Source organism: Lissotriton helveticus, chromosome 9 (genome assembly GCF_964261635.1).
Source record: "Lissotriton helveticus chromosome 9, aLisHel1.1, whole genome shotgun sequence".
Taxonomy (NCBI): Eukaryota; Metazoa; Chordata; class Amphibia; order Caudata; family Salamandridae; genus Lissotriton; species Lissotriton helveticus.
Window position 1 is genome coordinate 221,817,272 of NC_136070.1, and position 23,505 is coordinate 221,840,776.

A 23,505-nucleotide genomic window follows, 5' to 3' on the forward strand; every position below is an offset into this window, starting at 1 on the left:
GGGCTCCTCCTGGAGCGTGAATAGCCTCCCTGGCTGTATGCCTCTACCGGCGCTGCGGGACCCGCGCCAGCGGGTCCGGCGAGGTCTCTTGTGCGCCGGTGGGCGGGTGGGCGTGCCTCCACGCTGGGCTGGTCCTGCACGGGCTCCTGGGCTATGGAGTCCCGTGCTTCAGTCAGGGGATCAGTGCGGGGCTCCTCCTGGAGCGTGAATAGCCTCCCTGGCTGTATGCCTCTACCGGTGCTGCGGGACCCGCGCCAGCGTGTCCGGCGAGGTCTCTTGTGCGCCGGTGGGCGTGCCTCCACGCTGGGCTGGTCCTGCACGGGCTCCTGGGCTATGGAGTCCCGTGCTTCAGTCAGGGGATCAGTGCGGGGCTCCTCCTGGAGCGTGAATAGCCTCCCTGGCTGTATGCCTCTACCGGCGCTGCGGGACCCGCGCCAGCGGGTCCGGCGAGGTCTCTTGTGCGCCGGTGGGCGGGTGGGCGTGCCTCCACGCTGGGCTGGTCCTGCACGGGCTCCTGGGCTATGGAGTACCGTGCTTCAGTCAGGGGATCAGTGCGGGGCTCCTCCTGAAGCGTGAATAGCCTCCCTGGCTGTATGCCTCTACCGGCGCTGGTCCGACGAGGTCTCTTGTGCGCCGGTGGGCATGCCTCCACGCTGGGCTGGTCCTGCACAGGCTCCTGGGCTATGGAGTCCCGTGCTTCAGTCAGGGGATCAGTGCGGGGCTCCTCCTGGAGCGTGAATAGCCTCCCTGGCTGTATGCCTCTACCGGCGCTGCGGGACCCGCGCTAGCGGGTCCGGCGAGGTCTCTTGTGCGCCGGTGGGCGGGTGGGCGTGCCTCCACGCTGGGCTGGTCCTGCACGGGCTCCTGGGCTATGGAGTCCCGTGCTTCAGTCAGGGGATCAGTGCGGGGCTCCTCCTGGAGCGTGAATAGCCTCCCTGGCTGTATGCCTCTACTGGCGCTGCGGGACCCGCGCCAGCGTGTCCGGCGAGGTCTCTTGTGCGCCGGTGGGCGCCGGTGGGCGCCGGTGGGCGGGTGGGCGTGCCTCCACGCTGGGCTGGTCCTGCACGGGCTCCTGGGCTATGGAGTACCGTGCTTCAGTCAGGGGATCAGTGCGGGGCTCCTCCTGAAGCGTGAATAGCCTCCCTGGCTGTATGCCTCTACCGGCGCTGGTCCGACGAGGTCTCTTGTGCGCCGGTGGGCATGCCTCCACGCTGGGCTGGTCCTGCACAGGCTCCTGGGCTATGGAGTCCCGTGCTTCAGTCAGGGGATCAGTGCGGGGCTCCTCCTGGAGCGTGAATAGCCTCCCTGGCTGTATGCCTCTACCGGCGCTGCGGGACCCGCGCTAGCGGGTCCGGCGAGGTCTCTTGTGCGCCGGTGGGCGGGTGGGCGTGCCTCCACGCTGGGCTGGTCCTGCACGGGCTCCTGGGCTATGGAGTCCCGTGCTTCAGTCAGGGGATCAGTGCGGGGCTCCTCCTGGAGCGTGAATAGCCTCCCTGGCTGTATGCCTCTACTGGCGCTGCGGGACCCGCGCCAGCGTGTCCGGCGAGGTCTCTTGTGCGCCGGTGGGCGGGTGGGCGTGCCTCCACGCTGGGCTGGTCCTGCACGGGGTCCTGGGCTATGGAGTCCCGTGCTTCAGTCAGGGGATCAGTGCGGGGCTCCTCCTGGAGCGTGAATAGCCTCCCTGGCTGTATGCCTCTACCGGCGCTGCGCAGTGCTCGCGCAGACAAAATCTTTTGATCTACAGTATGGAGCTTTGTCCCGCCTCTCTCTTCCATTGGCTAGCTCCATAAATGGAGGCTAGCCATTGGAAGAGATGGTTGTCAATCACTCTTTCCCCGTCACGACGCGATTCGTGGGCGTTTCTCTGTTTTTTTAAGTCTCGCCCTCTCCTCTTCCCATTGGCTGGAATTTTACCTTCCAGCCAATGGGAAGGGGAGAGCACGAAAAACACGCCCCCGAATCCCAAAATGACCTTGTTTTAGTATGCTCCTTCTATATAGAAATACACAATGTTATTCATCCACAGTGTTTTCAAGACATAATTGTCTCGTTCTTGCGATCGCTACAGATTAAGACTCAAATTACAATCTAATACAATGCTCTTGTGTTTGCTAAATTGTGAAAATCCATATATGTAATACCAATGTGTTATATATTTAATTTGACAACAGTGGTTCCTAATTTCCTGTTATGGCCGAATATGTAACACAGATTCAGGACTACTTTAGTTGCAACCCTTGGGACGAGGCAGTCTTCCAACATGGCCGCTTTGTTAGTCCACCGGAAAAGGCGAGGCTTTTACGCCTGCGCGGTTGCTAGGCCCGCCTCCTGCTGCAGCCGCCACATCCCAACCCTCAGTCAGCCTCTCTCTCTGGAACCTCCTCGTCCTGCCGCTTGCCCAGCCGCAGCACCCTGACCCACGCTAACAGCGCTCGGCGCCCCCCCGACATGGCGAAGATAGAGCAGGTGCTGGTGTTGGAGCCGCAGCACGAGCTGAAATTCTGAGGTAAGACGCGAGGGCCGAGGTAACGCCTGCCCGAGCCAGGCCCGGGGTGGCAGCTATCTTCATAGAGCCCCAGTCCGGCCTTATATTCCGCCCGGTGAACCGCCTGTCACTGCCCTGTAGTGCCACTCGGTAGCGCTCTTATCCAAGGAACCTCTTCCACTGTACCGTTTGCTTTATCAACACAGTTGTGTCATGGTGTGAGAGCATACACCGGCATCCTTTAATGTTCTGTTACACCAGAGGACATTCGATAACTCCTGCACTGCCTGACCTGATCGCTCTGAGTGTGTAGGGTTAATTATGGCTAGAAGGAATTTAAATGCCTTTGTCAGCGTCCCCAAAATAGCTGTACCAGCACTACTGTTAAAGGTTTGTGACAGCCCAGTTGCATCACTATGAGGGTTTGCTGGAGCAGCCCCCATTGTGGTCCCTATGCCACTCTGTTGCTTCATGGCATACTTTCATTGATCAATTGCGAAGCTATGGTCAAACAATACCCTTATGTCTACTTTAAAATCATACGTTTTGTGTTCTGCTCACACCATTGTAGTAGTTAACCATACCCCTGTAAGTCATGTCTCTTATCCTTTCGTATCAATCATATCTCATTTTAGAGCATCTCCTATTTCCATAAATCTCTGAAGTTTCCACATTATAGGTTTGTTTACAACCACATGCACCTTTTATTTTTCTCCGAGTGTTGTATCCTCAGAACTGTATAGATAAACCCACTGTAGAAGATGTACTGATACTTAGTGTAACCCACTGTCATAACATGTTTGTGTTCAGTTAATGTGCTAAAAAGCAAATGTGAGCTACTATGCAAAAATAGATTTTACAGCATTCACACGAACGTTATAAGAATGAAATGCATCGTGTCGTTTGTTTTTGGATAGAAAGCCTGTAACTGAGCAATGATTGGACAAGATGTAAATGGTGAATACTTTTGAAGAGTGAGAATTTATAATTTTGGGTGACTTGGAGTTGATTTTTCTTTTGAGAAACGACACCCCCTGTTTCTGGTAGTCTGTGATCTGACCATTTAAAAAAAAAATTGCAACACGATGGTCTATGTATGTTGTATGGTTTTTAGTCAATCTATGGTATTCAACATCGACCAGCTTTTTTTCCTGTAGGGTACCTTTGATTGAGACCAGCTGAAAGCTCCTCTAGCAAAATGCAGGGCATCTCTGAAAGCGAGAGCATGTGCACGGAGCTCAGACTACCGTTTTGAAAAGTGCACGCCAACCAAAGTATCTGTGTTGTTTTTGTCTACCTGTGAGTATTTCTTTTCATGAAGCCCTAGGGTATAACCTCAAACCCAAGTTTACCTTTCGAGAGTTCTATACTTGACATTTCTATCAATGAACATGTTGATGCGCCTTTTGTTTATATGCAGTGGTGGTGGCAGTCAAAATCTACAAAATCTGCAGAAAAAATGGCAGAATTTTTAGTTGTTACGTTTTCATGCGATTTTATATAGTGCGAACATTACCCGAAGGTGTCATGTTTCAGTCATGACCCTGGTCGGTCCGGAGTTTACTACCCCCCACCCTGCCCCTCCCTCGGCCCGACCCACTGCCCCGCAGCACTCCCTCCAGGAGCCGCGACTGCACACACACACGCAACAGTACCTGGCATGGGATCAGCTGTAGGTTTCACCATCTAATAATCCGTATACAATAGTTCACTTCTACCAGGCTGGCATTCACGGGTTTCAGACAGAGCTGCAAGTGGCTTCTTTATAGACATGTTATTTTCAAGGCACGAACCAAATTAAAATGAGTAAACAAAGGTTTAAATCAGCCACAGTTCACGTATGCCGCCGTTTGCAAGTGAACCGAGGGACTTTAATCAAACCCTGATCACATTCACACAAAACGCCTCTCTTCACTGTTAGCAGGAGCATGGCCGATAATGCGACCCTTCAAGGTTTCAATGAACAGCAGCACGAGTCTTGACTCTTTGTCACTGATTGGAGAGGAAGCAGTTGTGTTATTTGTCTGCAGCAAACATGCTCTCTGCTAAGCAGACCAGAGCCCTCGTGGCGCTAACAAAAGGAGAGCTTAAGTTCTGTTTACTTGGACAATGCACTGTATGGGCAAACCCTCGGGTCACAGCAGTGACTGAGGTGCAAGTCCAGCATGTTAGTGGGGGTCGATATCATTTAAAAGAAGGGGGTCTGTGTGGTGGGTGGGTGGGGGAGGGGTGTTTGTGTGTGTGTGTGTGTGTGTGTGTGTGTGTGTGTGTGTGTGTGTGTGTGTGTGTGTGTGTGTCTCTGTGTGGTTGTGTGTGTGGGTGCAAATGCAATAGGTCACGCATTTGCGAGATTAAGCTATTGGCATTGTAAATGACAATGCCATTTATTTATCTGTTTTCAAAAACAAAACATAAATAAAACGTATGTCATTTACAATGCCAATAGCTCTAACTTTAGCAAAGGCGAAACCGTTGCATTGTAAGTGCTTGTTATACTTCTTAGGAAGTCTACACGAGCTGACACCTTCGAAAGCTGAGACAGGGGAGCTATCTAGAATCATCATTCATGAGAGTAGTGTAGGGAGAGATATTTCATGCTTTCTTTCCTGATGAAAAGGGACTTGGACTCTGCCTCTGTCTTGGGTTGCGTGCTGATCTTGGAGTTCATAATTTTGTGCCTCTTTAGTCGAAATAATTATATGCGGAGATTTGGCTCTGTATTGATTTTCCTGTATCTGTATTCATTGATATTACGGTGTGTTTAAGTACAATTATTTTTGGCTTTATAATAAAATCCATAATTGGAATTCGGAGTTTGTGGTCCTTAAAGCATAATGAAATTGTAAGTATAATCTTTATGTGTTGTGTTTCCCTTGACAAACTTTAGCAGGCAACTAAAAGACCATCCGAGCCAAACTCGAGTAATAAGACAAGGTCTAAGTTTGGTTCTATCTTGTTTTGAAGCCACCGGCTAGTGCTACACCAGTCTACATGGGGTTCGGCTGGGACAAGGATAGATTACATGAAAACTGAAACAGCAGCATTATGAACAATAAGTTGCTGTTTGTTGTGTTTTAAAGAGAAGGCATTCCGGGGAACATGTTGGGCCCCGGGGAGTGTTTAGCTGGGTGTCGGGTTAAATGCGACGATGTGATGCGCTAGCGAAAAAAACATGTGGATTTCTGTAATTTAAAGACACGTTCGTGGGCAGCCACTGTTGGTGATGAGGGACGTTCATGTTAGGGTGCCGTGTGCTGCTTACCTGAGAAGCCACGAGGCTGGAGCCCACGAGCAGTGGGATTTTAGCAAACTGGCAACTGGAAGCTCAGGAGGGCACGAGGCACGGCACTTGTTTGTGGTTGTTGCTCCATAATGACCGCCTCTGTGAGCAGAACCATCTTCCGTGGGCAGAACCAGCTTCAGCGAAGGAATCACTGTGATGTCATTGATGGTAGCGGGAGCTCAGTGCAGTTGTGCTGATCTGATGTGGAAAGTACACACCAGCGATTCAGGAATAGTTGTGTTGCGTACATGTGCTGAGGTGCATGCATGTTCAAATTAATTACACGCCCGGGTGTTGCAAGCGGAATAAACTCTACTTGACTTTGAGACATCGCAATGTGTCTCTACTTTACAGATTTTGGGCTGTGAGAGGTGGCACATACAGGATCGTGCACGGTTCTGCCTTTGCAGATTGACTATCCTTAAAGTGCTTGGGGGGGGGGGGGGGGGGGGGGGGGGGCTACACAGCGCTGCCTCCGGAGGCCACAATCGAACCTCTGTAGCACGGAGTCATTTAATGTGCATGTAATTATTTACTTAGCTGTACTACTGTAATGAGAAGAGCCGTTGCCAAGGAAGGCGCATGCATTCTCCTTTGATGAAGTGCTAAGTCATTCTCTTTAATGTTAGTGAACTGGACAGCTAAAATGTAACCTGACGGGGAGCTTATTGTGATCACGTGATGCATGGAGGGAATTCACAGCAATGTGTGAGCACCTGACTGGATACTGGAATGCAGATTTCTCCTTTGTAGCACATTGAGTCAGGCGCTGTGTAGTTGTTCGTAAACTGGTGTTGCGTGGGTGAGAGGTCGATCACCGGACGTTTGGACAGTTGTTAGAAGCTGCTTTCACATCTATACAAGTATCTTTATAACGCCATGCCAATGCCTATGTATTTAGTCTTTTGTTGCATTTATTGTTTGTCATGCTTATTGGCTTCAGTCTGTGGTAGTGTTGTTGCATATGAGTCAGTGTTTGGGTGAGTGTTGCATTTTTGCTGTGTGCATGTGTCATATGCAGTATGGAGTGTGCATTACATTTTGTGTTGCACTGTGAAATTTCTTTATGTGTGGTAGTGTGTTTGGGATAGATCTTATGTTGAGACAGTGTGTGGCGTGTGAGCTGGAATATACCCATTGTATAATTCCCGGTTTGTGGGAATGGGTTGGAAGAGACCCAAAGCGAAGATTTCCTGTTAGTAGGAATGTCTGTGGTTGGAAGAAACCTATAATTTGAAGTAGTAGGAGAGCGTCACTTCTTTTGTCCTGCAACGTATGCAGTAGTGGAAGTGCATTAGTTCCTTTGTCTTGCAGTGTGTGCAGTAGTGGGAGTGTGTTAGTTCCTTTGTCCTGCAGTGTGTGCAGTAAGGGGAGTGGGTTTAGTTCCTTTGTCCTGCGGTGTGTGCAGTAATGGGAGTGTGTTAGTTCCTTTGCCCTTCAGTGCGTGCAGAAGTGGGAGTGCATTAGTTCTTTAATTTGCAGTAATAAATACTTCCTTTGTCCTGCAAGGTTGCAGTGGTGGTGTCCTGTAAGGTATGCGGGAGTGGGATAGTTCCTTTGTTCTGCAAGATGTGATCAGTATGAATAATGTATGTAATGTGTTCCTTCTTTACCAGTTAAGGAGCGGATATATTTATATCATGTATCTTACTATATATCTAATGTGTCGTTCTTTACAATTTAAGGAGTGGAGAATATATTTAGAGTGAGATCTGAAAGAATAATTTATGTAATGTGATCTTACATATACTTACAGGAGGTGTGGAATGTGTATTTTTCCCCATCCAGAGTCCTGTCGCTTTCTTTGGTTTTCTGAAGGGAGGAGATATGTTGTATACTGTTACCTCTAAGTTCCCTGCTGCTCAGCCAGTGTGAATGTAATGTAACAGAATGTTCATAAGTGAATGGTTTGCATGAGTGGTCAGTTGGATTGAGTGACACAGCTCTCCCGGTGGGGCATACTTACCATCTTACCAGTTATTTGGAACTGATGTAACAGACTGAATAATCCTATACTTATGATCTACACCACTAGACTAATTACTTACAAAGGCCTTACTTTGTTTACAAAAACATGATTACCCGGAAATGACAAGAGGGCATTGGTGGTGCTGGCTACAGCTCACGTAAAGGTATTTAATATTAAGAAAAGCAGTGCTTTAAGTGGGATAAATAAGGTGGAAGGTCTTTAAAAGGGGTGTGGCCTAAGAAACATAATTAATGAGCATGTATTAGAGATGTGGTCTATGTAACGAAGGATGTAGAATACTGAAACTGGAATCCTTTGCTTCAGAAATACAAACCAAAAATTGAGCCATTTGTGCTGGAATCAAGGACCTTAAGAAAAGAAAGAGCTGTAAAGAAACTGTACAAAATGATTAGTTTAATAATAAAAAAAAGTGACTGTGTTGCTATTGCGATTACCTGTGATCTGTTGAATGCCTTCCAACAGAAGGGAATCCAAGGTTCTTTTCGTGCAGCTCAGCTCTGTGCTGCGCTTAAAGCGGACACCTTCAGACAGATGTCACGGTACAAGGGACGGCAGGAGGAGGACACATTTTACAAGACAACACTTGATGAACAAGTTACTTATCTTTGGTAACACATTATCTGGTAGAGACTATCTAGCTGTAGATTCCTTACCTCAGGCTGGCTCTGGAAACTTTTGCTGAGAAATACCCTTGCACACGCCGTCGGGTGGCTCCATTTGACTGCGCGTGATGTCGGCAGCATCTGATATGACGTTGCGGTACCTAGATAGGTGCCACCAGGTGCACGGACGTCAGTACCTTTCATTTTTTCACGCCAGATGCACAGAGCCAAGAAGTAACTGACGTAGTCATGTGCAAAACTAGTGCCCTGAAAAGGAGAGTAACCCCAGCCCCTACAAAATTAGTCTGCAAAGTGGAGGTATGGATGGGACTGTAAGGAATCTGCAGTTAGATAAGAGTCTCTACCAGATAATGGGTTACTGAAGGTAAGTAACTTGTTCAGCTGATGGAGACCTCTAGCTGAAGATTACTTACCTTTGAATTAGATACCATCCATCCACGCCGGTGGGTTGCGGACCAATACCTTACACTAGGAAGTCCTGCAGGACCGAATGGGCAAAATGCCTATCCCTGCAGCCCTGTCTGTCCAGGCAGTAGTTCTTGGCAAAAGTTTGCATTTGCGGCCTTACAGATGTCAAGGAACTGGGCCACCCTAAGCCACGGCTGAAGTTGCAGCCGTTCCCCTGGTGGAATGGGCGCTTAATCCCTCAGGGGGGTGCTTCTTGGCCAAGGCATAGCAGATCTTAATGCAGAGAATGACCCAGCTAGAGATGGTCCTTTTCTGCACTGCCCGCCCATTCTTAGCTGCCATGAACCCCACAAAGAGTTAGTCGTCGACCCGGAACTATTTTGTGCGGTCAAGGTAGAACCACCGCTCTTTGTGGGTCCAGTCGGTGGAGACGCTCCTCTTCCTTAGAGGGGTGCGGAGGCAAAAAAGAAGGTGGGCCTTGTGATGGATTGACCGAGATAGAAAGGTGTCACAACCTTAGGCAAGAATGATGCAAGGGTGCGAAGCACCACTTTATCCAGAACAGACATTATGTAGGGAGGAGTACAAGACAATGCCTGCAACTCATTCACCTTCTGAGCAGATGTAATCACCACTAAAAAGGATGTCTTGATGGTAAGCAGCCGGAGGGGACAGTTGTGCAATGGCTCGAAGGGAGCACACCTAAGATAAGTACCAAATTAAGGTCCCACTGCGGATAACAAAGGGCATGGGCGGAAACAAGTGCACCAGACACTTTAAAAACCTATTTAGAATTGGAGACTTGAAGAAAGGGGGTTGATCTGGCAGCCATATAAAAGCGGACAGAGCAGAAAGATAACCCTTAAGAGTTCCCAAATCATAGCCCTGTTGGGCAAGGGTTAAATGAATAAAAGAACAGAGGAAAGCAGAAAGAGGGTTAATAGACTTTTCTGTACAGTATAATAAACATTTCTGCCAACTGCAGGCGTATACAGTCTTAGTGGAGGGCCACCTGGACCCCAAATTAACGTTGCAAACTTCAGGAGGAAGGTCAAAAGCCATCAACAGCCACTGCTCAATCTCCACACATGGAGGCGCAGAGTTGACTGGTTCGGGTGGAGAACTGCTGCAACAGAAGATCCTCCCGAAGGGACAGCTTGATCAGAGGATCAATGCTCATCTTCAGAAGCTCTGGATACCAGACTCTCCTTGCCTAGTCCGGAGCCACAATGATGACTTGGGCCCGGTCGCTCCCGATCTTCTTCAGAACCTTGGGCAGGAGTGGTATGGGCGGAAAGGCGTAAAGAAGGCCTGAGTTACACTTGGGACTAAAGGAATTGCCGAGTGATAGCTGCCTTGGAAACTCCAGCACTCAGTATTGCCAACACTGCGAGTTCTTTTCGGAGGAGAACAAATCTAACCAAGGTTCTCCCCACTGATGTGATCTTGCGCCACCCCAAACTGAAGTCGCCATTCGTGATCTGCTAAGCATCAATAGCTAAGTTCCTCCGCCCTGATGTTCAGAGAACCTGCCAGGTGTTGAATCACCAGGGTTATGCCCTCCTGCTCCAGCCATCTCCAGTGACGCAGGACCCCCACCCCACCCTGCTTGTTGTAGTGCCACATGGTGGTGGTGATGGTGTTGTTGTTGTTGTCCGTGAACACCTGAACTAACTTCCCCTTGACAGAGGGAAGAAATGCCTTCAATGCCAATCGAATCACTTGAATCTCCAACAAACTAATGTGGAGCCCCGACTCTGCCAGAGACCAGAGTCCCCTGACCTCCAACTCTCTCAGATGGCCGCCCCATCCCACAAGTGATGCATCTGTCACGACTGAGTTCTGGTTGGGGAAGGGAGAGGAGTCTGCTGTTGACCCAATCGCGGTTCGTCCAACACCACTGTAGATCTCTTGCAGTTCCTTCTGAGATTTGCGCCACATCTGTGAGATTTCATTGATGCTGTGCCCACTGGAATTTCAGGCCGCACTGCAGAGCCAGCATACGCCGCCTGGCATGTTTTACCAACAAGATGCAGGAGGCCATGAGGCCCAACAGCCTCAGAGTCAGTCGCACCAAAATCCAGGATAGAGGCTGAAACCTCAGAATCATTACCATAATATCCTGGACTCGCTGCTTGGGAGGATAGGCCCGAAACTGCACTTTGCCCAGAACAGCTCTGATGAAAGGGAGCGTCTGAGAAGAAATCAGGTGTGACTTTGGCATGTTTATAGAGTACCCCAGCGAATAAAGTTGGAGCGCCGTAGTCAGAAGGTGGGAGACAACAGCCTGGGATGAAGATGCCTTTAACAGCCAGTCAACGAGGTAGGGGAAGACTGACACCCCTAACCTCCAAAGATGAGCTGCGACCACCACCATCACCTTGGTGAACACCCGAGAGGCACTGGTAAGGCCAAAGGGGAGCACGGTAAACTGAAAGTGCTCACGACCTACCTTGAACCGCAGGAAACGCCTGAGGCCGGGCAGGGTGGGGATGTGAAAATACGCATCTTGCAGGTCCAAATCTACCATCCAGCCTTCTTAGTCTAGGGCAGGCAAGACCTGAGCTAGAGGGAGCATCTTGAACTTTTCCTTCTTGAGGAAGAGATTGGGTGTCCGATAAGAACAGCCACTGCCTACTTCTGAAACCGGGACCGCTTTTCTAGCTCACATGGCCAAGAGAGCTGTAACTGGAGCAATTTCAGATGATACTCCGTCAGCCATTCCTGATTTGGCAGAATGGGAGGATGAAAAAAAGGGAAGGCAGAGAACAGCCCTCCTGAAAGATCTGCAAGACCCACTGGTCCGATGTTAATGGAGCTCCAGTGGGGGAAATGATGGATTCTCCTGCCAACTGGAGCAGTGTGGTCATGCAGATTCAGACTAAGAGTGCTTAAAGGCTGCAACTGCCAAGGGCAGGGTGGCTGAAGTCTTCTGACTTCCATTCCTAGGTCAGAATGAACTGCATCCATGTCCCCGCACAGCTTGCCAGGATGGTGGCTGGGACAGGAGTGACGCATCTGGAAACTCCTTCCATTGCCACAAAAGGGGCGAAAGGTAGACTGGCCACGAGGAGTAGAAGAGAGGCCCAAGGATCTGGCCATAGCTCGAGAGTCCTTGAACCTCAAAGGGCACGTCCATGATATTGGCCTAGACATCAAGCGAGAAGCCAGTTGTCCTAAGCCAGGCGTGACGCTTCAAGGCCACTGTTGTGGAAATTGATCTGCCCATTGAACCAGTTGTATCAAGGCCATACAGTATGGTGAATTTTGCTGCATCTCTTCCATCCTTAAATGTTTGGAATAGCACTGCCCGTGTCACCACTGGGACTTGTGGCAGCACTTGCGCAACCGACTCTCAAAGAGTGTAAGAAACGGCCCAATAAGCATGCAGTATTCACGGACCGCAATGCCAGGCCGGAAGAAGAAAACATCCTCTTTCCAAATGAATTCAGCTTCTTGGATTCTCTATTCAGAGGTGCGGAAGGGAACGCGCTCTGGAATGTAGAGGCATGACCACCAAACGTTTCAAGGGTGGGGTGTTGGCTGAGGAACTTTGTCGCCCGGCACGGGCCGACGGAGGTGTACAATTGTCCTATTCACAGGAGCCCCGGGTGCTAGGCTTGGACCATGTACCTAGAAGGACATCAGTCAATGCTTCGTTAAAGGGCAAAAGTGGTTCGGAGGTGGAAGCCCAAGGTTGTAGCACTTCAATCAAGAGATTAGTCCGGACCTGCAAGGAAGGCAGCTCTAGTCCGAGGACCTCAGCTGCCCTTTTAACCACCATGACATAGGATGCCCCCTCCTAAGAAGCCACAGTTGGGGGAGAGAGCATGCCAGTATCTGGAGAAGTATCCAGTCAAGTGGCTTCCCCAAGTTCCCCATACCAGTCCAACTGCTCTGCAGAGTCATCCTGGTGTTTCAAAGGGTCCATAGGCCCCTCCCATTCTCTCCCGAGCCTAACACATCATCAAAGTGCTCAGGAGACAACATAGAACCCCTGGGTTCAATCAGCGGCGGAATAGGCATCGAGCAACGTCATTCCGACTCTGTTGTCAGGGATAAGGAAGGGAATGGTGCCGCCGGTGGGCAACAGCGGCACTGAAGGTACCAACTTCGGGTCCGACGCCAGAGGAGGTCGCAATGGCACAACCGGCGACGACCCGGATTCGGATCCACGATGTCCCACCAGTGCCGTGGCCGGTGCCAATGATGTCAAACCCAGTGGGGCCCCTTCTGACTCCGCGGGGCCTGAGGGCTCACCTGAGGGGGGTCGGCCTGCTCAAATACGCGGTGCATGGGCTCGTAAAATTCTTTAATTTTAGTGGGGCTGCTCCGGCTCCGGGAAAGGGAGGGAGGCGCATAGTCGTCCCTGGCTCCAGCTCAGCAGAACCGTGCCTACAGCGTCAGTGCTCCTTACCACTACATCGATGGACAACAGCCAAGGTGAAGATGAGCTCCACTTAGACTTCTTCTTCTTCTTCTTGTGCCTCTTCCCAGAGTGTCTCAATGACCTTGAGTGGAACGAAGAGGACTTTGGGCTCCGGTAGTGGTCCAGCGACCTCTTCTTCGATAGAGACCAGGATCTCTGTGGAGTCTCGCTGGATGGTGTCGAAGGCCTGGCTCTAATAAGCTTCATAGTCCGCTCCCACAAGGCCTTCAGCGCCATTGCCCGGCAGTCCGAGCAGGACTTCGAATCATGGTCGCGCTCGAAACACCAGAGACAGATGAGTAGGGGGTAAAGGGAAGGGGGGAGTCATTAACTTTATGCTGTGGCAGGCACCACATGGCTTGAACCCTGTCTTCCTCAAAGACATCCTCTCACACGAAGGATTTTTTCAAATTCGACAAAAAGTCAAGAAAAGACCTGTTAAAAAGCAACACAGGCTCAACTGTGTGGAAAGAAAACAACAGACGTACGCGCGCCTGGGTGGCGCCTATAAAAGATACCGCAAAATCATAACCGACGCTACGACGCCGGCATCACATGGAGCCACCCCACAAAGCGCGCAAGGGGTATTGCTCAGCAAAAGTTTCCGGATCCAGCCTGATGCCTGGAAATTCAAAGGTAAGGAATCTGCAGCTAGAAGTCTCTATCAGATATTGGCCTACTCCTTCTTCCCCATAACTTTCAGTCAACAGCAACGAGGATACTATTGACTAGAATATAATGGCTGTTCCTCGCGTACAGAAACGGTGAGATGAAGTTAGGAAAATAGGGCCCTAAAGGGACCAGTTTCAATGCCTGTTTTTCAGCACTGCCGCTGCTGAGCATCAACAGGACTCTGCCCACCTAAAGCCTCGGAGAAGCTTTGCATGACGTTATCGATGGTAACACTGCCTGAGGTACGAAGGTGGTCCTTCCTGGTAACCTTGCATGCAGTGGTCACTAATGTTATTGTGTCTCTTTTTGTCCCTGTGGTAGCACTAATAGCATTTTAGTAGCTCGGGTGATCGTCATTGAGCGGAAGCGGCTCTTATATAGAAAAGACTAGAAATCTCTTGGCCAATTTTTTGGGAGGGGGACAAATAGGAAAATACTTGTGCAGAACTGAAGGTTACCCTCACTAATTATTTGATTTTTTTAAATACAGTTTTGCAATCTCTCATGTACTGTGTCTCATCTGTTGCAAATAAAACACAGCTACGCAAGAACTGACACAAAATATTGCTTTTAAAGTTTATTTAGTAAACATGTCACGTAAAATGAAGTACTGTTACAACAATCAGTACACAGCATTACACCAGTATAACATGTAAACGGACAAACAGTGCTAGAGTAAAGAACACAAAGAGAAATAAGTCAACAAATCTGCCATTTGGGTAAAAAAATGAACGGAAACCCCTTCTTATTGTGTAAACAAAACAACAAAACCCTACTGCTAAGTAGGTATACTCAACAATGCACATGTAAATAATTACATTGAATTCATTATCCGATAGTCACAACTAGATTTCTCTCATTACTAGTTGGAGTACAGATATTTAACTATGTACAAAGATTTAAACTCTTAAAAAAATAAGAAACACATTGGGTTTAGTACAACGCATAAGGCAAAATATAGGCATTATCATCCAGTTCTGTTACTTTCAGTAAAACTTCAATAAATAATTAAGGCAAGCTTGGAACTTTTTGCATTGTGTTACAAATGAATAGGACTTGTGAATGAAAATATCGCAAAGACAACCCTGCACAAATCACCAAACCCCTTTATCAACCTCTCCTTGAGTAAACCATTAGTTAACCAGACTATGAAAGACATGCTATCTTTTTAACAGTTTATCAAATACAAGTAACATTTCTACATGATCTTTCACTGAAATAACCCACACCTGTTTAAAGTGCTTTCACAGTAAACCTAAGTTTAGAGTGAATATTTAGAACTGGATGATAATATGACATCTTGTACGAACTCGTTAAACTGCAACCAAAGATGCAGCCTTAAACTGGTTTATTGGTTGAAATGCAAAACTGTCTCATCTGCCATTTCGGCAAATGAGCACTTTAGTGAAAAGCAATAAAAACATGTGCTCTAAGCAGATGTAACTGACAGCATGATTCTAAGAGATAGTTTTAGGGGATAGGGTTCTGAATTACAGGTTTTTTTTCAGCATGATTAAACAGATCAAAGTTAGAGACTTTATCCAGAAACAGTTTTGTAAATATTAACTGATCATTCTTATGGATGTGATCAAAACTGCATGCAAATGCTACCAGTGTTGCTTCAAGCTGGCAAGGCAGTTTCACAAACTTCTCAGGTAAAGCCAATTATTTACTACTTTTCACAAGGACCTGCAAGATGTACTAGACAGAAGCATTTGATGCCATCTAATTGTAAACCAATAAAATAAATAAAACATAGTTACTCATAATAAAGATTCAATTTCTCTAAGCTCATTGGGCTCTTTAACGTTACTCACTGGTGGGTATTCTCAAGCCAAGTAGGACGATTGAAACTAGTTTACAGAACAAAATGCACATGTGAGGACGGTCATGTGTGCTATTCTACTGGTGTCAGAGCGCTACTCCCACAGTTCTCACGGACTGAAACTTGAGAGATGAAAAACATTGAAGTTGACATGGTGAAAAGATGCTCCCTATGTTAAAGATAATATAAACAAAGAATACTCAATGTCAGTGACATACCTACCTTTTCCTTGCTCCTTGAATATTACCAACTTACAATATGTATTGAGAACTAAGCTCGAAATAATTCGAAAATAGAGAAAGCATGGTAAAAAGCCATGTTTGTAATGAACTAGTTGCCTGAAAACAGCTTTATAATGCTGAGCTGCTATCCTAGAAGAAGTAACTAAACAGCCCTGATCAGAATGTTTATCCAGATCTCAATGAATTTCCTTTGAAGAGATGGAGTGGAACCGGAAATTTAAGGCAATCATAAAAGTAGTCTATTTCAGAAGAGAAAGTTTAGTCCCTTAAAACAAATGTGCTGTACCTTTCTCTTCCATAGATTAACATGCTTGGTACAATAATTCTTTGCTACTATGGATGAACCTGAAAACATCATAATAATAGAATTTTTCTGTCTCCTATGTGACTTTTGCACAGAAGTTCAGATGTTCCACACATGTTCAGGGCAATAACCTCTCATATGACCCCATCCCCCTCAGCTATTTTTATCTTGATTTACCTTTTGAGACATTATCAAAACGTCAACAACACTCAACACTCATTTAGTTCAAATAATCACATCTGAACTAGTATAATTAAGCAACATAATTCATATTTCTTTCTAGAACAGGAACGTACACTCGAATAGCAGAAAATCTGGTATAAACTCTTGATGTAGAATTTATATATAACTTACACAATCTGCTTTTCAAGTTTATGAACATTATATTCCTGCAGCCATTAGTTAAACACATGGCTTTTTGTTCCATTATATCTTTCTAGCTCCATTATATGGTGATCTAAGATAACTTTACATCAAGCTAAACACCAATACGATAACGTTTTTTTTGTTGCCTCATATTTTTTGTTCCAACAGTTTGAAAAGCAAAATATTGTCTAGCGTTAAAAGAACGAATAAAGTGTACTACATGAAGGTTTCCATTTGGAAACAGGGCTTGAGAAAAATCCATTAATTTGAAACATCACAATCACCATTCGGAAGGAATGCAGTAGTTATAAAGATCTAATCTTCTATCTAATGTTGGGCATTCAGATAAAAATGTCAATAGTTAGCCAAAAGTAGGTATGTTAACATCTTGCTGAACCTATGCAAATAAAAACATCTTTCCATGGAAAATATATTAAATGATATGAGAGAAAAGGCTCAAATGGAACAAATTAACTATCCAAATAGAGGACAGTCTTTTTGTGAAATGTCGGATGAACAACAGTTTCCATACAAAGCTTTGTTATTTGTTAAAACAGTCTAAGCATAAAAGTGTAACTAAATGTCAATATATGTATGGCAAAATGTGCTCAGATGCAGCAACATATGAGGAGATACATGAACGATTCGAGAACTACAGTTGTTAACTGAGTTTTGTAATTACATAATTACTGGTGGAAGTTTTTTTTTGATTCCTTAAGAACTTCCAGGCAGTTGAAAAACTAAATTCCAAGACTTTCAGGACTAAAGTTAGGATTCTTAGGTTGTGATGTAAACCATTCAGAGATTGCAAATCTAATTCAATGAACAATTTGACATGTAGCCATTTTGACAGATGATAGAGGCCAAAATACCAGAATAAGCAGAACCAAGATCAGCCTGGCTCATGTCGGTCATTCAGATTATTACTGAGTTTCAGATGGACCAGAGTACAGAAAAAGCCCCTGTTAGAACTGATCTTGTTGAAACTCTAGACCCAAAGTGATTTATCTTGGCGTACCCTTTTTGAAAAGTGGTCACAGTTTTGAATACCTTCTCATACAACTTTTCCCCCAGTCTTGTAGACTCACTGATATTCTTATAGTAGGTGGAGAATACAAGAGCCCATTTCCAAAGAAGTAACAAGAAAGAAACATGTGGTTTTTGGCAGAGGAGTACTCTGTCACAACTTACTACAACAGAATTACCATATTTTCCGGCGTATAAGATTACTTTTTAACCCTTGAAAATCTTCCCTAAAGTCGGGCGTCGTTATACGCCGGGTGTCGTCTCATGCAACTTAACGTTGTGAGGAGCTGTGCCCATAGATCGATGGCAGGGGTCAGTTGCTACTGAAGGCGGCCCCTGCAGACGGTACTACAGTGCTCTGGACTGCTGCGCCATAAGCGGTGAGAGAAGTGAGGCGGACTTGGTGTCCTGAGTGACGCCGATGGTGCTTCAATTAATTGCCAGTGTCCCCCACAGTCTCACAATCAATTTAGGCGTCTACAGCCACCATGAATATCACAACGGTAATGCCCTGCTTACCTCTTTGGCCTCAGTGAAAAAATCCACTTCTACACTTATTCGTCTCGGGGACGGAGTCACCCGCCACAACACTGCCTCGAGGGCGCCTGGGAATACATATAAAGGTATTACTACCAAAGTCCTGCCTAACATGCTAATCGACGAAGTCTACCCACTCCATGTCCCGAAGGGAAACTTACCCGGGAATCAATCCACACAGCGTGCACAGTCTGCTAATCTGGCGTCTCTCTCTCCGTATCCGATGTGGCCATAAATCTCACGTTCATCGGAAGGAGAGGAACGTCAGTACGTGATCTCTAAAGTTAATGACCATAGAAAGGGGACTGTAGATCTAAAGCGTACGCCATACCTGACTGGAGGGTCACTGTCTTCGCGCAGTATTTGGTGTGCGTTGGAAGAGGGGCAGTCTTATACGGCGAGTATAGCCCAAACCCTATATTTTAACAAGAAAAGTAGGGGGGTCGTCTTATACGCCAAGTCGTCTTATACACCGGAAAATACGGTATATGCTATATGCTAAAGCACTTGTAACAAGGTGGGCGGAATCACTGGAAGGAGTACCCATCTGCCTACACTAAATAAACCCCCTAGTTAGAAGGTGCAGTTTATCCTCTTCTTTGCTCAAGCCTGCCAGCTCAACCAGTTCAGTTACTTTTGCTAAACGACTCATGCTGCAAACACAGAGCAATACCTTTTAATAATTTAGAAACATTTCTGCATCCTGGAAATACAAACTACAAGCCATAACCAACCAAGAGAAGATATGTATAAAAGAGACACAAATAGCTGAGAGAGCTGTATCCGGTAAAACAGTCGCCACAGGCAAAACTGTGATGCAACAAGACCTTGTTTTCGGTATTCTGGAAGAGGTGGTACCAAGAAAAAACTCACTGTTTGTCAATACATTGTCCTCCCTCAGACTTCGATCATGGGGAGTCCCACACATTATGAGAAAGACCACCAAGGTAAAGAGGGCATCACTCCAAGTGAAACTATTCCCTTTTTTGCAATCATCACTTTAAACAGTAGGAGGGATGTTTACCTACAGGTGTGAGCTATTCCACAAGAATGAAATCCATAGTGTCAAGAGTGCTGGGCATGAGTCTTGCATCTGCCTTAAGCACCTACATGACAAATCTCAATCAATACATGCACAAAGTAGGCAAAAACATTTCAGGTGCCCTTTGCATGCCATACAAAAACCAATAGCAATGTGCTGACAGTAACAAAACCAAACACATCTTAAAGACTTGAAACAAAGAAACCACTGTATAGTCCAGTACTCCACCAGAAATCTGGCAAATAATAAAATCACTGATCCACAGGACAAAAACATTGTTATTCTATAGGCAACCTGAGGAGAACTTAGAAGTGACAAAAGATAAAGCTGAAATGTGAAATTTCTGTAGGTTTAATCCTTTTCTGTCAGTAGACAAAACACCAATGAATAAAAAGGCATACATTTAATGGAACGTAGGACAAGCCAGAACCAATAGATACGGCTACGTGTTAAAATACCGCCAGGCTCAATTTTAAATGATAAATTAAAATAATACTTTGGCCTCTAGCAAAGCTTGAGTATATCAACAATGAATAGGAAGGAGCCACACCTAAAGGTGAGTCCCACGAGAAATCACATCTTTATCAGGATAAAGTAAAAAAAATGATTCAATTTACAGCAAAAACATGGTATCTTCCGCCTGTACATATGTAAGTAAGTATCAATCTTGGGCTGCCATAACAAAAAAAGTAAAACGCAAGTCTAGACTAAAATAGGTTACACTTTACATCTGAAGTGTGCGGCCTGCTTTAAAATGTTGGTTATTCGACAGATGTCCATTTATCTTTCAATGATTCAGGATCTAAATTGCATGGCTAGGAACATTCAGTTATATGCTAGCATCACTATTATTGCTGTATATTTACAATAATCTACAGATCACAAAAAACCCAGCAAAGTAATTTTTTTAAATGCAACTTTTAAAGAGTTATTTGCTTACAATCCCTGGCAATTTGTTTCAGTGAATAGTACTTGCAGGTCATATCATTTTTGTGCAAAACTTTTCACAACATTACTGACATTTGTCAGCATCATTAGAGTAGTTCTCAATTGTTACATTTTAATTTGTCAGTTTATGGAAGAACAAAGGAACCTGCAGGCTGCCTGGATGCAAATTAGACATGAAATAAGAATAGATAAAGCGCACACTGCTCACCTCATGTATTTATAAATAAATGGCTTTTTGAACAACTGTGTAAAATACAAATATATTATATTATATATTATTGCACTTCAGTAATTATTGTAGGGTGAGGGAAGCTGTACACATTACACATTATGGAAAGATTTTTTTTTTAAATGTGACAGAAAAAATGAAATGGTAAAGCAGCTAAGTGTCGAGACTTAGCCCTTCCCAGTACCGACTTCAGGCTAGGAATGAAAAAAAAATGGAAATACCAGCGGATATCTCTTAACAACAAAAAGTTAGGTATTATGTAAACTAATTTTGGCTTCCATTCATAACATAAGCAGCAGGTGCCAAGTTTGGATTCTAGACAAGAATCCCTCTTGAAGATTAAGTCTTGATAGATGTGTGCACAGGTGCACAGTATAAATAACTGTTACCGCTTTGGTGCTCTGTCAATACCATTTTCAAAAGTGAGATAAAAGATAGTGGAGAATAAATTATTTGGTAGGAAATTGTATCCAAAAAATGAAATGTATAGGATTTAATTTCTCTTTTGTCAGAAGTGTGAAATATAATTCACGTACATTAAATGTAATTAAAGAGGTGATTTGATGGATCAAAATTAAACTAGCCAATAAATGTGAAATCAGAAGTGTTAATTAAAAAAAAACTATTTCATGCATTCTGCATACAACAGACAAGTGCACAAACATTGGTAACAGCCTTGTCTTAAATCTTAGCACCAATTTGATATCTCTGCATTGATTCAACAAAGGGGCCATATTTTCAAACCAAGTGAAAACATTTACAAGGAATTATAACACAAACACGAGGGCTGGGAATCAACGTGATTCCTCGATTTACAATGATGCTCTGAAGTCCCTGTGCTGGTTATGAATACCAAGAAGCCAGGAATAATGATTCTGATTTTACGACAAACATTCACAGAGCAAAGATTATTTAGCTAATGTAGTAGAAAACAGAAGGATTACGTATTTGTACAGTGCTGTTCTTAACACTACCCCTGCCCAAGCCCCACCTTTCCACCCAATAAAGTATCAAGATATTAAAGACATTTTCTTGTATTCCAAATATATTACATTATACACATAGGTTAATATGCCCAGCCCTAAAATATCTTAGTACGTAAAAATAAAGAGTTTACAGTCAACAGATTATGGCATTTGTTATTTACAGACCTTGAGATTTTTTTTTACAGAAAAAGGCAGCCCTTTAGTTACTCATGTAGAAAAAAATGAGAAGCACTGGTATTGTTTCTTAAATGCAAAGGAACTCCAATATAGCCAGTACAGTCCTACGTTCAGTCACGTCCACTACCATAGTAGACTGTATGTTTCAGATATAATTACAGAGTAGATGGCAAAGCTTTAGAGGGGTACACATTATTAAGTATTTATAGACTTTCTGATCCAAGAAACGTTAAGGGTGATGACAGACAGCACATTTCCGGTGGTTTGCAGACCAGATTCTTCTTGTTAAAAAAACAAAAAACTATCCGAGTTAGCAGTAGGTGTACCAGAAAGATGTATGTTTATTTTGAGACCAGTCTACACTCTGCTTTCTTTCTCAAACAAATTAGTCTTCCTCCCTAAACACAATCCTGAATTCTTACATGCAATTTCCCTTGCAGCAACATCCATGAGGTCCAAGGTCATCAAAGCGCGGTCAAACCGAAATTACACCGACAGTACATCATACCAGTAGAATCCAACCATGTATCCGAGATGGGGTCATACTTTTGTACAGTGTTCAAGTATGAAGACCCCGAGTGCCCTCCAACCACATAGAGGTAGTTATCGATGACAGCCGCGCCAACTCCTTGCCAAGGGGATAAAAACAAAATGTTAATATATTTATTTACACTTGCGATTTTCCACTTAAAATCATAATGTAGTAATAAATCTAATATTTGTGTACTTAGTCATACATGGGAATATTGACAGACCATACATAATCTATTCATCTTTCTGTAATTATTAGATCTCTTTAATGTCTATTATATCTTCCAAAACCTTCACCACATGAAGTTATCATCTTATTCCATTTATCAGGTCACGCAAGTCCATTTAGTCTGTGTCATCCTTTAAATTTTAAAGATAAGGTAAGAGAACAGACTCACTTTCCATGTTTTACGAGTACATGAAAGAGGTTTTTGGAGGCAAAAATGGAAAATCAAGCAATGAATTGCAGTATGCTATTGAAGAGAGTTTAAACATCATCAGTCTACATTTTGCACGCCATCAACCTCCCAAATCCGGTCTTCAAGGGTTCAGGGTTTTAGGGCTTAGTTGCAGGAGGGGAAACTGCCCAATATAACACAGATCCTCTTTCTCCACCCAGGGCATCTGATCCATTTAGGGATTTTTAGCTTTTTGGCTTCAATTAACCTGTGGAAGATTGCTCCTTTTGAAGGTCAAAAGGCAAGTCTAGGAGTCAAGCTTCTTTTCTAGGTTGAGAATTCTCAGAAGTCTAACTTTCTTTCTAGGTTTGGCCTTCAGTTGCGTCTGCACTTGACTAGAACCCAATTATCTTGTAGAAGTTGAAACATTGAGACTGGTCATTTTTTGTCGAGTTGGGCCTCTTTTAAAATCAAAGCTTTGGTGCAATTATTCCTATTGTGTGTAAACGATTCTCCATATAACCACATGTACCCCTTCTGTGGGTTAAAACTCTTCTGTGAGGCTCTTTTGCAGAGTTTTGTGTACCCATCTGGGCTCAATGAGCAAAACACTGATTCCAACAGAGTTCAATAGTCTTTTTACACTGAAAGCATCATTATTACTGTCAGTGTTATCTCTCAGCAAGCTCAGGTTACACATCCCTTCTTAGCTTCCTTGCATCCAACCGGAATTTCACACAGGTTAGACACATTGCATAAACTGTGCACCTTTCAACCCTGCCCCCACCCACCTGCTGCCCCAGATAATTAGCAGTAACCACCAATTGAAATTTCAGCTCGTAAGTGTTGAATTCTACTTATTACTTGGTTACCATTTTCCAGTCTGATTTCGAGTCTGTTTTCAGTGTGCAGTATTTCAGTGGAACACTGATAAGCAACTCCTACTCGGAGAGCGTAAAAATAAACTCTGAGGTGAAGTCTGTAACCATGTGCATGTGGGTTTC

The 23,505-nt window shown here is 45.1% G+C and overlaps 1 protein-coding gene across 1 annotated transcript in view; it reads right to left on the reverse strand.

Annotated features, from left to right (window-relative positions):
- Nucleotides 1-19,795: 19,795 nt before the first annotated feature.
- KLHL28 (kelch like family member 28) overlaps nucleotides 19,796-23,505 on the reverse strand; it is a 278,015-nt gene continuing 274,305 nt past the window's right edge. Inside the window, exon 5 of the mRNA XM_078659752.1 lies at nucleotides 19,796-22,200. Coding sequence (XP_078515878.1) covers nucleotides 22,037-22,200 — 164 coding nt within the window. The 3' untranslated portion in view covers nucleotides 19,796-22,036. The remainder of the gene's footprint in view (nucleotides 22,201-23,505) is intronic.